Here is a 15,287-nt window from a genome sequence, read left to right on the forward strand (position 1 = left end):
ATAAAATGTATGCTTAGCTGCCACTATGATTTGGGGAGTATGCATGCATGTTGTAGAAGCCCGAGGACACCTCGTGGGAGTTGGTTCTCTTCTCTCATGTGGGCTTGCTCGGGAGCACCTTCAGCCACTGGGCTGAAGTTAGTATTTTTATGTGATTTTTTTTGTTTTTTCTGTTTTAAATACCCATTTGAAAAGAAATCATTATAGCTATTAATTTGGACCTATGTGTGCTATTGAAGTGATTTAATTTTTTTCAGTTCATTTTTGCTTTAGCACAGTTGGTCAGATAAATGCAGTTCTAAAGAAAAGTGCTTTGCCAGAGACAAATTTGTCAATTGAATCAACTTTATAAGCATATCAAACACTTACAACTTTGCTAAACAATATAGGTGGTTTGCCTGGGAACTAGACAGCTCAGAATTACTTAGTCATGTGTACCAAATCATACATTTTGATACATTGTGCTAAAAGTCTGTCAATCTGTCAAATCTAAAGAATTTTAATAGTTGATGACTTTACAACAAAAATAATGAACTTGAAATGGATTTAGGCTTATGTTTTGGTTATTGTTTAGAGTATTCATTTTGCAGCTAGAAAAAAATGTGTGCATACACATTTTATTAATGCAGGGCTACCTCAGACAAAGCAAATAAACTGGAGTCGGCAGTGGAAGTGTATCGTCAGAAGCTACAAGATCTAAATGATCTCCGTAAGCAGGTGAAATCTTTACAGGAGACAAATATGATGTATATGCACAACACCGTGAGCTTGGAAGAGGAGCTGAAGAAGGCCAACGCAGCACGTGCACAGCTAGAGACCTATAAGCGCCAGGTGAGCGATGTCTGAATATCTCATTGATGAAATTAAGAGTTCAGTGTTGTGATTTCATTTTTATTTTCCAGAGTGATACAGAAGTTAAGTATCGAGTGTAGTAAGTTGTGTGCTCCTGATGAATTTCTTCTTTCTGCAATTGTAATTTAGGGGACAGTTACGGAATCTTACTAACCTACATCCTTCACCTTTGTACTGCCTTCTGAGCTCTTCAGTTTTTCCTGTTGAGCCTTTATTGTTTGTCAGTGTTTGGGTAATTGGACAAATGCCTAGGCAATGATAGAGAAGGTAGCTCTACCTTCAAATACTCTGTTGTGCCATTTACCAAACAACCTTGAAAATTATTAAAATAAAACCTACTTTTAAATACTTTGACTTATTTTAATTTTAATTTGTTGAGTTTTTTGTAATTCTTTTTTTTGATGCTCTGTTTTTCCAAATAACTTAGAATTAAAATATCTTTTTCCAATTCACCTTGTTCATTTATTCAACCCTGAAAGTTGATAAGTCTCATGAACTATTTTCCTTTCCTTTTTTTTTTCCTGCCCAAAGGTTCAGGACCTTCACACTAAGCTTTCCTCTGAGTCTAAAAGGGCAGATACACTAGCATTTGAGATGAAACGGCTTGAAGAAAAACATGAAGCTTTACTCAAGGAAAAAGAGGTGATCATAAATGTGTGATTAAAAAAAATCTTTTTTTTGTAGCTTTGAATTGCCCTAATCCTAATCCCTAACCACTAACCTGAATCCTAAACATATTTTTTTCCTAGTGATTTCCTAGTTTAATACCTTATGTTTAAGTCTTTGGTCCATTTTTAGTTGCTATATCAATACACAATGAGAGATATGGCTTGATTTTTTTTTTTTTTTGGTGGGGGGGAGCAACAGTAATTGAAAAGGCATTCTTTTCTCCGGTATATTAAGTTTTTGTCCTTTTCATGGAGGATCATTGGACTATAAAGGCCTGGATTTATTTATGGTATTCGTGTTCTGTTTCATCAGTCAGTTCGTCTATTTTTTGCCAGTACTCTGGTTCTGGATGCTGCTCTGTGCAGTACATTTTGATATCAAGTTCTGTGATGCTCCCATTGTTTGCTTGGTTCAGGATTGCCATGACTATTCATGATCTCTTGTGCTTTCATAGGCATTAAAGCTTTTCCCCAGTCATTCTTTTGTGAAAATGTTATTATCAATTCTTCCATGGTGACTGCACTGAATCTTTATAATTTGGGGTGGTTTAGACATTTTAGAAATATTATATGATTCTTATATAGAGTACTAAAGAAGAATTAGAATTGGTAAATTTAGTAAAGCTGTAGGACAAAATCAACACACAAACTTGGTAGGTGTTTTATGCACCAATAGTGAGATTACTGCAAAGAAATCATGAAAAAAGTGACAGTGACGATAGCTACAAAATAAATACATTTCTTTGTAGCTGGAAGTTTTCCTGTGTCCTGTCTGGTCCTGCAGCTGCTCAAACCCTAGTAAACACAGAGAGGCTTATATACAGACTGTATAGTCTATGGCAGGCCTCTTGCTGGCTAGCTCTTAAAACTTAAATTAACCCATTTCTGTATCTAGAGTTTTCCTGCCTGGCCCACAGTCAGGACAAATCTGTCACCCGCCAGTCCCATAGCCGCTCAGACACAACCAAGTAAACACAGAGACTTATATTGCTTATAAACTGTATGGCCGTGGCCGGCTTCTTGCTAACTGTTCTTATATCTTAAATTAATCCATTTCTATAAATCTATACCTTGCCACGTGGCTTGTGGCCTACCGGCATCTTCACATGCTGCTTGTCATGGTGGCGGCTGACAGTATCTCCTCCCACCTTCCTGTTCTCTCAATTCTCCTCTCTTGTTAGTCCTACCTATACTTCCTGCCTGGCCACTGGCCAATCAGTGTTTTATTTATTGACCTATCAGAGCATTTGACATACAGACCATCCCACAGCACATTTCTATTCATCTATTCATATGTTTTGCCACATGTTCCGTGGCTTACCGGTCTGCTGGCATGTTCGTTTGGTGGCAGGCTGGCGTCTCTCCACCTCTCCTTTTTCTTCCTGTCTATCTGCTTGGATTTCTGCCTACTTCTAAGCTGCCTTGCCATAGGCCAATGCATCTTTATCAACCAATCAGAGCAACACATATTCACATATTCACAGCATACAGAAAGATATCTGCATGAAAGTTAGAAAACATTGATGATAGAAATTGAAGACAACACATAACAGAATGCATAGTCTAGATTTTCATCCTCTCACCTTAAAGCAAGGACCATCAACAGCTTTATTAGTATCTATGAACATACTATGTCCATTTCTGTAAAGTATACTGTTCCATGGGTGTCATTTAGCAATCATATTGCTACGACAGAATGTCTGGCATTTATGTATGACAGGAAAGATGATATTAGCTTATCAGTTACTGAAGCTTTATTCATAATGGCCTGTTCTGTTGGCAGGCCTGTAGTAGGGGGAAACACCATAGAAGCAGTGATACTTTGGAAGAAGAGACTGTTAGCTCATGGTAGATGATGGGCAGAGAGAGGAATACAGGGGGTCCCCAAGAACATGGCCCAAAGACGTCTGTTTCCTCCCACTAAGTCCAGTTTTGATTCTTTACCATGTAATACTGTCATCTTGTGAATCCACTAGGAATTAATCCATTCATCAGTTTAGAGTCCTCATGATCCAATCATCTCTGAAGTGCCACCCTGCCAACCTCATAGCTGTGCTTTGCTGATATTCTAGGCATTTTTCAGTTCAGTGGAGTTGAAAATTAAAACCATCACACAAGGCTTTTAATATGTATCCATAGAATTGAGCCATCATTACTGTAAATCAAGTTTGAGAATACTGTACTTCCAAAAAGAAATTCTTTACATTAGCAGGTAGCATACAGTCTGGTCTCCTTTCCATCATTCTCAGCAACTGTTTATGGACTTGCTGTCTCTGCATTTTGCTGGCCTGTCTGAAGCATGCAGTGACATGACTAGGTTTTGCGATTATCTTGTTCAAGGTCACCCATATTTTCGCTCAAGCTTCATATGGTATACTGTCTTGGTAAATGATGCCCATTGTGTTGATACAGCATGCTTCATTTGTCTAGTCGTCAGTGTGTGGGCATTGGGACTCATCACACTTTGGGCTATTATGAATATTGTTGCTGGTTTATTCACACATTTTTATGTGAGTTTTTTTTAATTCCTCTGGAGTGCATTCTAAGAAAGGTAACATAGTGCCTTATCATAAGTATATTTAATCTCTTTTCTGTGTCTTTGCCAACACTTTCCTGACATTGTGGTTTATTTTAGCTGTCCTAGTGAATGCATTTCTGTAATAACTAAGGTCATTGAGCAAGTATGTGTACTTTATGGCTCTTAAGATCCTTTCCATGTTTCACTTCAATTATTTGCTTTTTTAGTGTGAGGATTTTTTTTATATATATTCTGGATGCAAATCCTTTCTTAGATAACTAATTCTTGAATATTTTCTCTGATTCTGTGTGTTATCTTCTCACGTTCACAGTAGTCTTATTTTCAGCAAAAGTTTCCTGTTTGCTTTAAGTCACAGTTGTCTGTTTTTCTTAGTTTTGATTTATTTCTTTGTGTTCTTTTGCAAGGTTTTAGAGTCTGGCTCTTATATGTAGTCTGTGTTCCATTTTGTACATGATGTGAAGTAGTATCCAACTTATTCACTTGTAGGCTGCTGTCTGCTGTCCCGGCCTCATGTGTTTAAAAGACTGTTCTTTCTTCATTGAAACTGTCTTGTCACTCTAGTTATACAAGCCAGAAGATCATGATTCTGTTATGGTGCATACATGGCATCATGTTATGGTGCATACATGGCATAGGATGTGTAACAGAAAGGGCAAAGCCTACACATTGGAACGCATTAACAGTAGTGTACTCACACGGGCACATTGGTCACAACAGTGCAAGGTGTTAGAAATACAGAAACTGGTAGTGGAAGAGAGATGAGAGATGAGGGAATGCATAGAAACTTGGGGTGTCCTATTGATTTTTCTAATTAATCTAAAACTACCCAAAAAAGAGCCTACTAATTAAAAATAAATACATACTTGACCAGAAATGTAAGAGCATAGATCTTGCCTTTTGGCTCTCTTACATTGACTGTCTGTCTAGCCCCTGTATTAGTACCCCTCTGTCAGTCATGATCATTACAGCTTTTCAGTCAAGTTTTCAAATCAGAAAATGAATTCTGGGCAGGCTAGGTGGCTAAGTAGATAAAAGTTCCTGGTGTCAAAACTGACAACCTGAATTTGATCCCTGGACCCCATGTGTGGAAGGCGTGCATGCTTGCACACACACATGCACATTTGTGCACACACACAGTTGCTGTCTACTCATTGTTGTGGGGGTTATAACTGCTGATAGAACAATTCTTTTTTAGAGACTGATAGAACAGCGTGACACTCTGAAAGAGACGAATGAGGAGCTACGGTGCTCACAGGCACAGCAAGATCACCTAAATCAAGCCGGTGAGTTGGGCAGATGTAAGTTTGTTTTTCTAATGATTGAAATACTGATGACAACTAATTGATTTCTGTTGCTTAGATGCATCTACTACAAAAAGTTATGAGAACCTTGCTGCTGAGATCATGCCAGTGGAATACAGGTAAATTTGTACTGACTGATAACCTGTACCTAATAGTAATTGCCAGCTGGTTTTAGCCTATCTTTTTTCATGTACTTTAATTAAAAAATTTTATTAAGGCCGGGCGGTGGTGGCGCACGCCTTTAATCCCAGCACTCGGGAGGCAGAGCCAGGTGGATCTTTGTGAGTTCGAGGCCAGCCTGGACTACCGAGTGAGTTCTAGGAAAGGCGCAAAGCTACATAGAGAGACCCTGTCTTGAAAAACTTTAAAAAAAAAAAAAAAATTATTATTTAATAAGTTTATTATTATGATAGAGCTGAAAACTTTCTTAATTGTTTTTACTCCAGCAATTTAAAAAATTGTCAAAAGTAAAATTTTACGAACTGGCAGAGTAACAGTCTAATGTTTATGATGAGGCCTGTATTGTATTGAAATAATTTTTCTATTTTTTTTAACTCTGGAAACTCTTAATATATGACATTCATATCCATGTGAGTAAAATAAAATAGAAGAATTGTCCGTAACAATGGTAAAATTAAACAAAATACAAATGTAGACATTCCCCCTTAGTCTGTCTTTTATCCTAGTTGTTTATGGTGATTTACTTCTAGGCATTTTACCTATCTAGTTGTAAAATATTATTAATCTTTGGCACAAGTCAGATTTTATTTATTAAAACTCAGATTATCCTTTGTTTAGTTTCATTAAGATATAATTCATTCACTTAAAATAATAGGTTGATATTTTTCACTATACTCATAGAGTTGTCACGGTCACAATGTGACCATCACCATTATTATCTGATTTTAGAACCATCTGTCATTACAACCACATGACCTATATATCCAGTAGTAAGGTCATCTGCTTTGTTATTAAAGAAGAAGCTTACTGCCTAAAAATCATATAACAAAAGTTACTTTACTTTAGAAGTTAAGCAACTCATTTCAAGTTATAAAATTATAAGAAGACAAAAAGCAATATCATTAACAAACTTCTGAGTAGTTATATAAAATGAGAGTCATTTTCTTTGCTGTTGAGTTAATCATTATGCTAAAATCAGTTTTTAAATGGCTATAGAGCTTAATTTTTAGAGTGATGCTTTGGCCATTTAAAACAAAATTTGAATTTGTTGAAAGTAGTTGCGTTGGGAGTATGAGATTTGGAAAAGGGAGAAATTGTAAATTTCCTATTTAATATCAGAATGAAAATTGCCTTGAATCTCAATATGAAAAATACCTTAAGACCTTTAAATAAACCATTAATAATTTTTAAGAACATTTTAAAATATCATATGTGTACTGTATTTACACCATTCTCTGTCTCTAGCCCCTTTGTGTACCCTCCTCACGCATTACCTCTCTTTAGTTATCATTGTTACATATATATTAAACAACCAAATAAATCTTACCTGCTGAGTCCATTTAGTGTCGCTGATATATATGTGTTTTGGGGCCTGACCATTTGGGATTGGATAACCAATTAGGGGTTCATTCCTGGAGAAGACTGATTCTCTCTCAGCAGCCTTTATTTGCCTGTATCATCTACATCTTGTGAGATTTCCCCATCCAGCTGATGCTGTCATGGCTCAGGTCTTCTTTAGGCAGCTGTGTAGTTGAGATCTCATGCATGCAGTTTCCCTGTCATATATAAAAGATAAATTTCTCAACAGATGTATCTTGATCCTCTGTAGCATGAATCTTAAAGAGTCTTATTAATAAAATCAAACCTGGAGCCGGTATTGAGGTGAATGCTGGAAGATCAGAGAAGCAGAACAAGCCACAGCCATCTCACCTTGCCAATTCCTCAGCTGCTTCTTTTTGCTCAGACTGGAAGCTTCTGAGTCCTCATTCAAATGGATCTCAGCTGAACTGTGCTGCTCAAAAGCCTAAAAGCTTAACCAGCCTAGTTCCTGGTTTTCATGCCTTATATACCTTTCTGCTTTCTGCCCTCACTTCCTGGGATTAAAGGCTCACTTTCTGGGATTAAAGGCGTGTGTCACCATGCCTGGCTGTTTCCAATGTGGCCTTGAACTCACAGAGATCCAGACGGATTTCTGCCTCTGGAATGCTAGAATTAAAGGCGTGAGTGCCACCATTTTCTAGCCTCTGTATCTAGTGGCTGTTCTGTTCTCTGACTCCAGATAAGTTTATTAGGGTGCGCAATATTTTGGGGAACACGATATATCACCACAGTCCTCTGTCTCTTGCAATCTTCCCACCCCCTTTTCTGCCATGTTCCAGGGGCTTAGATTTAGGATTGTGTTGTAGATGTATGAGTAGTCGGTGCTGAGCACCCAACAGTCAGTTGTTCTTAGCATTTTGACCAGTTCTGGATTCCTGTAATGGTCTCCTGCAGCAGCAAAAAGAAGTTTCTTGGCTGAGGGGAAAGAGGTACACTTATCTGTGGGTATAAGGATAAGTATTAAAAATACATTTTAAAGCTGAACATAGTGACACATGCTTTTAATCCCAGTGCTTTGAGGCAGAGGCAGGCAGATCTCTTGAGTTCTAGGCCAGTCAGCGCTACATAGTGAGACCCTGTCTAAAAAAGAAAAAAAAAAAAAAAAAAAGAATGCAGTTAAAGATTATATACTGATTTGGGGAAGTAGCAGCACTAGTAGATTCTATTGAGTAGGCCTCAAGTCCAGTTACCAAGTTGTAAGTGCCAATATTGTATCTTTTGGTTGTCTTGTCATGCTGGTCATTGTGGTCTGTAAGCACCATAGCTGGGTAGGACTACTGATTACTTTTCTTCCTTGACAGCTTTCTTTGCATCTTCAAGTACTGTAAAATCTACTCCTCATAGAGGAGACTTCCAGGTCAGATTCTGCTGGATTCTTCTTAAGTCATAAGTGCCTGGTGTCTTCCACAACAGGGACTTAGCTTCAGCCTCTGAGAGGCAACCAAGTGCAACAGCAACAGCCTATATTGTTTTAGGAGTCTCTTAGATGCCTCTAACCAACAACTAGAAAGGAGTTTCTTATACCTACACTGGGGTTTTCTTGCTCTTTGGTTCTTGGGGAAAGCATAATCACAGTAAGTGGCATAACTTCATTTAAAAAAAATACATACCTCTGCAACTAGTTATACATAACTTTAGATGAACATAAATGATTCTCCCACCCAAAAACATCCTTTCTGTTTAGCACTCCCCTTGGGACTGCACTATTTGAACCCTCTCAACTTACTTTCCTCCCCATTTTTTCCCATTTACTACTTCATAGCCCCCATTATTCACACTTTCCATCTCTAGAGACTTTTCAGGGTTCTGTGGTTGCTCCAGGTAGATACTCAACTCCTGGACATTCAGAGCTGGAAGGACAAAAAAGAGAAATGGAGCATTTATATTTCTGGATCTGGGTCGCCTCCAAATATTTTCTTCTTTCAACTCTTTACCTGCTGATTTCATGATTCCATTTTTCTTTACAACCAAATAATCTCATAAAGTTAAAAATAAATCACTCCTTGGCATATGCCCAGTAGACTCAACATCACAATGGCAAAGAAATGAAAACAACAAAATATCCTTCAACTGATAAATGATAGTGACAATGTGATACATATACACAAAAGTTTTTCTTAATATGTATAGTGAGACTAATGATCATAAAAATGTATTAAGATTTTTAGGTAAACTGTTTTCTTACATTTGCTTGTGTTTTATCATATACATCCTAAGAATATACTTTTCCTGAAGTTGCTAAAATTTAAAAGTGAAGTCGTATTATCTAGGGATTTGCATAATTGTTTAATGGTGTTGCTCATGATCATATACTGTTACCTTTAATTTTTGAGGTGTGACCTTGCAAGGCATACAGCGTTTCTTTAAAACTTTCAGGAATTTTTATCTTATTTTAAAATTAGAACTATTGAGTAGATAGGAATTCCCTTAAAATAATATGGTGGTTCCAGTGAGATTGCTCAGTGGGTTAAGGTACTTTCTGCCAACCCTAGCTACCTACATACCTGCATTCTATCCCTGGATCCACGTGGTGAAGGAGTGAACTGACTCCACAAATTGCCCTCTGACCTTTACATGAATACCATGGAACATGTGTACACAAACACATACACATACTTATACACACTAAGTATTATAAATGTAGCAACAACTTGAAAATATATTGTAAACTTTATTTTAAAAATTAAAAAAAATGCTTTTCGACATTAGAGAGGTGTTCATTCGACTTCAGCATGAAAACAAAATGCTTCGACTGCAGCAGGAAGGGACGGAGAATGAACGCATCGAGCAGCTGCAGGAGCAGCTGGAGCAGAAGCACCGCAAGATGAACGAGTTGGAAACTGAACAAAGGTGACTGTTGCCATTAGAAGTCAAGTGACTCAGTTACCTAGAAGTAGGAAACAGCACTATGGCCTGAATAGATGGTATTGCCAAGCAGGTGTTTCTCACCACTGTAGTCCTTACTCTGTGAAGAATTCAAAGGATTTAGTTCAGTGATATTATCATAAAATATAGAATAATGTGTTTGTTTTAATAGACTTAGCTAGCCAGGATACTTATTCTTGATGTTCACTAGATATCCTCACAACTGAAAGAAAACAAATGGTAAATAATGGTTTAGCGGCTACTACAGTTGGTGTGTAGATAAGACACAGATTCTATAGTCAAGTTTTTAAAATTCTTAAACACAAGTTTTTTTATTTCAGTAATATTATATGAAGTAATACCTAACAGATCAAAAGTTACCTTTTTAGCCGGGCGTTGGTGGCGCACGCCTTTAATCCCAGCACTCGGGAGGCAGAGCCAGGAGGATCTCTGTGAGTTCGAGGCCAGCCTAGGCTACCAAGTGAGTCCCAGGAAAGGCGCAAAGCTACACAGAGAAACCCTGTCTCGAAAAAAAACAAACAAACAAACAAAAAGTTACCTTTTTAAATAGAGTAAAATGTTTTACTGAGATTTATATTGGTGAGCTAAAATTTTTTAAAAATTTATCTATATTTTAAAAATACAATCTTGGTCATAGAGTAATACTTACATGAAAATGGAAATGATGTGGTATTTAAACATGGGCCTTTTTGTGTGGTCAATTAGAATTCCACTTGCTTAACTCACTGTTTCTTGTCAAATTACTTAAATTCAGACTATTCAGCTATAGACACAGGAAGAAGCTGGTTAATGTGTTTGCAGCAAATGGTGTGCTTTCCTGGTTCCACTTAAACTTCTTATCATCCTAAACAATACTTATATCTGACTTCTATGACTTTCCTGTCACAATCTTCATAATGCCCTTCCTTCTATGCTTCAATCTTATTTTTTCACTGTTGGAAACTGAAACCAGGGCTTCCTACATGACAGGCAAGCAAGTATCCTATGCTGAGCTATCTCTCTACTCTCATAAATAATAGTTTCTTACAAGCACTTTTGCGGACAAGTTCAGTAAATCCTCACTATGAATTGGTGACTGTGGTCACCTTTTTTATGGATAAGGAGGTGGAGATGGAGAGCGTCAGAAACTTAGTGAAGTTAGAAAGCTTCTAAGCTCTGGATTCCACATTGAAAGCATCTGCAGACCTGACTGCTGAGTGTCTTCTAACTTACCTCATTAAGGAGATACTCAGTGTAGAGATGGGTGCAGCTGGATTTGTTTATCCAGCTTTTACCAGATCGTCAAGAGACCACTGGGGTTTCAAACACTTGAACCTTGATTTCTGCGAGTAAAATAGGGTATATTTGACCTTTCTGAAGAGACTTGACTATTACTATCTTGCTAACCCTAGAAATACTAGGTTTCAGCTTTTGGTGAGCTGATAAAGAATGATAGACATGTGATTACGTTCAGTATTGCACGTATATGCTTTAAGAGAGAAAAAGTTCTGTTTAAGTTATTTCCGCAGAAGTGACATCCTGTTCTCCCCATTGTGCTTTTCACAGATAATTGCCTTGTACTTATTTATGCTAGCACTTGTATTAAGTTGCATGAATGCACTTTTATAGACCCCTAACTGCTTTAACTTTAAATATGAGTAGATAAATACCAACTCATGTCACAATAGATTGAGCAAGGAGCGCATTGGAGAATTGCAGCAGCAAATTGAGGACCTCCAGAAATCGTTACAAGAACAGGGCTCCAAGACTGAAGGCGAAAGTGTAAGTAACAGAGTCCTTAACTTGCTCTATGTGTATTCTCTAATAGTTTCCACTACCTACTTCTCTGCATTTGAAATGGTACCCTTTTCGTTAACGGTACCTTCAAATACCGTATATATCTGCATAACAGATGCAGTGATTTTTGCCAACTTGAAGTCTTTTAGATTGCTCACATTTATCGTAAGGTGATTTCTATCTGTCCTGCTTGGCACCTATACTTAAGTTCTCTAAGCCTTGGCTCAGACAGTGATGCTTTGAGGCCTAACAGATCTACTGGGATTTTGTCAAGCTTGTCCTGAAGAAAAAGCAAAATGAGAATAATCAGCACTCAGAATTGAAAAAGCTTTCTAATAGGAAACAAGTAGTTTCAACTGACAGATCATTGAAGAAATCATGACGAGTGTGAAGGACATTGACACAGTTTTGAAGACATCACCCCTAATGCTTCCCCTACTTTCATCTCAAAACATTTTAGACAGTGTGGGCTGAGATGGGAAGACTTGAAAAGAGATAGATTTAATCTGAATTTTTGACATACCTAGCAGTTTTCCCATACTTTACTTCTATATGTGGGGAAGAAAAGAATTGAGAGAGATGTAGTTGATTAAAAGAAAAGGTAGATCTGGATGTGTTAGCAAATACCAGTTGATAGAAAATACTGGTGGGGGAGGAAGCTGTAAAGTAAGGAGAGGTGGAAAGGCAGGTTGAAAGGGGTGAATTTCCCTTCTGTCTTTTGTATACTTTATATGGTTTTCTCTTTTTTCCCTGGGGGCTTGGAACATAGAAGTCATCTCATGCATGGCGGCATCTCATATGTGCATATATACGGTATTGTATCCTCTCTAATACAGATATCACTAAACCACTTTGGGAATACTTTTAAAACGGCACCTATTTGGGGGACAACATTTTGGGTTGCAGTGTTTTGAAGATTGTTAATTCCTACACCTTTTGTTTTTAATGTATTGATGTCCACGTTATCAGAGTTTTACAGGTACCTAATTGATGCGGAACTGCTGTTATGGTTAAAAGTACTACTTAGAGGAAACTTGATATTTTAAACTTGTTTTTGACAAAAATCCAGTTGCCTCATTTTAATGTTGATATTAAAGTGCTTTCATTTACAATGATAGTTTTATAAGATAAATATTAAAATCTGTATTTTTCAATAGTTGTTAATTAGATACTGAAATGTTTGATACTCCTCAATATATCACATTCAGCTTGGATTTGCTATTTTTCTTCAAGTTCAAGTTTAATTTTTATTATGTTCAAAAATAAGCAGACTTTTTTTTGTTACTGTTCATTGCTTCATTTCCCATTCTTATCTCCTTTTGATGTAGAAAATATACCTAAAATTTTAGGTATTAGAAACTGTGCTATTACAAGTACATGTTTTGAAGTCTATTTTTACATAATATTCCTTTAAAAGAGGTGAGGAGATTTAGATGTTTGGGAAATTTACCCTTCCCAAGTGAGTCATCTTAACAGCAACTATTTTTAATTTTATAGTCCAGCAAACTAAAGCAGAAGTTGGAAGCTCATATGTAAGTAAAACTGATGTTTCATTTCAAAGGGGAAGGGTTGTAGAAGCTTCTGGAAAATGTCCTTTTCTGACTTGGTGAATGAAAGCACAGGCCCAGACTACTCACCACTGCTACCAAGAACAAGAGAAAACATGTTCATCTGCTCATGCTTGGCAGCCAGCCCAACTCCTACATTTTTAAACAGCAAACATCATCTGACAGATTTAACTAAGCAGACATTTATTAGCCAACAAATTTGATGTTGTGGCTTCTAACTCTATAAAGCATTTCCTTTCAGTTGTGTAGTAAGTGTAGGTGCTTAGGAAAAATGCAAGGCTTTGGAATGTACCATGTCAGGTGCATTAACATCTACTAAGCAGACCCTGTAGTTAGGTAAATAGATTCCCACATTACCTGTGGAAACTAAAGATTAGATTGATTCTTGCCCAAAGTCCAAATTTTATTGTGGCAAAGACCAGTTTTCATTCTTAGGTCTGTTTGACACCAAGCTCCATGCTCTCTCCGCTACTTAGGGAAAAACTAACAGAAGTCCATGAAGAATTACAGAAGAAACAGGAGCTCATTGAAGACCTTCAGCCAGATATAAGTCAGAACGGTAAGTTTGTGTAAAATCTGGACACACTGCTCAGGATCTGCCCTTCTAGTGAAGCAGATAAGAAAATAGATCCATCTTTACACAGTGTGTAGTGTGCACATTGCATAAGAACCATGCTATTTTTTAATGCTAATTTTAATGCTCATTTGTATATATAATTTTAAAGCAAAAAACAATTTTAATAAGAAGAACTGATTGATATAAAGGAGTATCAAACATTGTAAATTCTAGTCAAGTTAATACTGTAGAATCTAAGTAAAATAATTTCAAGATGGGTTAAAATGAACTTCAAAACAATGTCTTATTTTCTTTCCTTGTGGTTGTGATTACATTGAACAGTATATTTCACATTCTTAATGTTTGTTAGAAAGGTAGAAACATTTAGATTATAGACAGTGATTGAGGATATATTACTTGTAGTTCAGAAGTTTTAGATAAGAATAAATTACTAAGAAGAAATTAGAGGCTTTTTCTTGGAAGCTCTCTTAGTGGTCATTGGAAACTGAGTTTGATAAATACAGTTTTTGTGTGAGGATCAAGTGTTTTGAATATGTGATAATAGGTTTAATTTTTTTTCACAAATAGTCCAAAAGATCAGTGAGCTTGAAGCTGCTCTTCAGAAGAAGGATGAAGACATGAAAGCAATGGAGGAGAGATATAAAATGTACTTAGAGAAAGCCAGAAATGTGAGTGACCCACCTGCTCAGCTGATTCCTTGTATCCCATCTTCTAGTCATCCCTAGTTCTGACTGTACTGCAGATCTGTGTCTGAACCTAGTCACTTTGTTCATCTCTGCCTTGCCTTGCCTTGCCTGTCAGGTTTCTGCCATCTTCTATGTGAGTCTTGCATACTCAGTCTGACTTAGTGTCAGATAAATATGACCTTAGGGAAAGAAAGTGATTACTATGATATAAAGTCTTTTACTTTTAGAACAACAAACTTAGACTTATGTGCTAAGGTCTTAGCATGTTCACTGAGAATAAAATTTACTAGAGTGTTAGCAAAATAAATGAAATTGTTTACCTTTTTATGGAGACAGTCTCTTGGAATGTACCAAATTAGCCTTATTTTACACTTTGGAGACTTAAAATCTATCCTGATGTTCATCAGACTAAATTCTTACTTTTCCTTATTGTATAGTTTAGCTCAAATATCTGTGAAATATTGTTTTCATAGTCTTACTTTCATGAATACCACATATAAATATTCTTTCAGAATATTAATACATTCTTTTCTATTTAGTAAATTAAGGAATTTTAAGGAGGTACAACTTTAAACTAATAGTAGTATGTTGTTGGTGTCGTTTTTTTGTGGGGGACCTCTCCACCCAGCTTCCAAATAAATCACACACATTATTACTTACAAATACCCGGCTTTAGCTTGACTTGTTGATAGCCACCTTTCCTTAACTTATATTATCCCTGCTACCTTTTGCCTCTGGGCTTTTCCCATTCTCTTACTCTGTGGCTTGCTGTGTAGCTGGGTGGCTGGCCCCTGGAATCCTCTTCCTTCTCTGACTCCTTCTTTTCTCCAAAATTTCTCCATTTATTCTCTCTTCCTGATACCCCTGCCTATCC

The 15,287-nt window shown here is 36.9% G+C and overlaps 1 protein-coding gene across 2 annotated transcripts in view; it reads left to right on the forward strand.

Moving 5' to 3' along the window:
• The window catches only part of Hook1 (hook microtubule tethering protein 1), a 53,609-nt gene that overhangs the window by 28,852 nt on the left and 9,470 nt on the right, over positions 1-15,287 (forward strand). For both annotated transcript variants that reach the window (XR_009377599.1, XM_059254548.1), the window contains exons 11-19: positions 630-831; positions 1,384-1,494; positions 5,255-5,342; positions 5,419-5,479; positions 9,630-9,770; positions 11,474-11,567; positions 13,080-13,114; positions 13,627-13,709; positions 14,295-14,395. Coding sequence is in view for 1 of the 2 variants with exons in the window: in XM_059254548.1 (XP_059110531.1) it covers positions 630-831; positions 1,384-1,494; positions 5,255-5,342; positions 5,419-5,479; positions 9,630-9,770; positions 11,474-11,567; positions 13,080-13,114; positions 13,627-13,709; positions 14,295-14,395 (916 nt within the window). In the remaining variant the exon portion in view is untranslated. The remainder of the gene's footprint in view (positions 1-629; positions 832-1,383; positions 1,495-5,254; positions 5,343-5,418; positions 5,480-9,629; positions 9,771-11,473; positions 11,568-13,079; positions 13,115-13,626; positions 13,710-14,294; positions 14,396-15,287) is intronic.

Source organism: Peromyscus eremicus, chromosome 2 (genome assembly GCF_949786415.1).
Source record: "Peromyscus eremicus chromosome 2, PerEre_H2_v1, whole genome shotgun sequence".
In the NCBI taxonomy this organism is placed as follows: Eukaryota; Metazoa; Chordata; class Mammalia; order Rodentia; family Cricetidae; genus Peromyscus; species Peromyscus eremicus.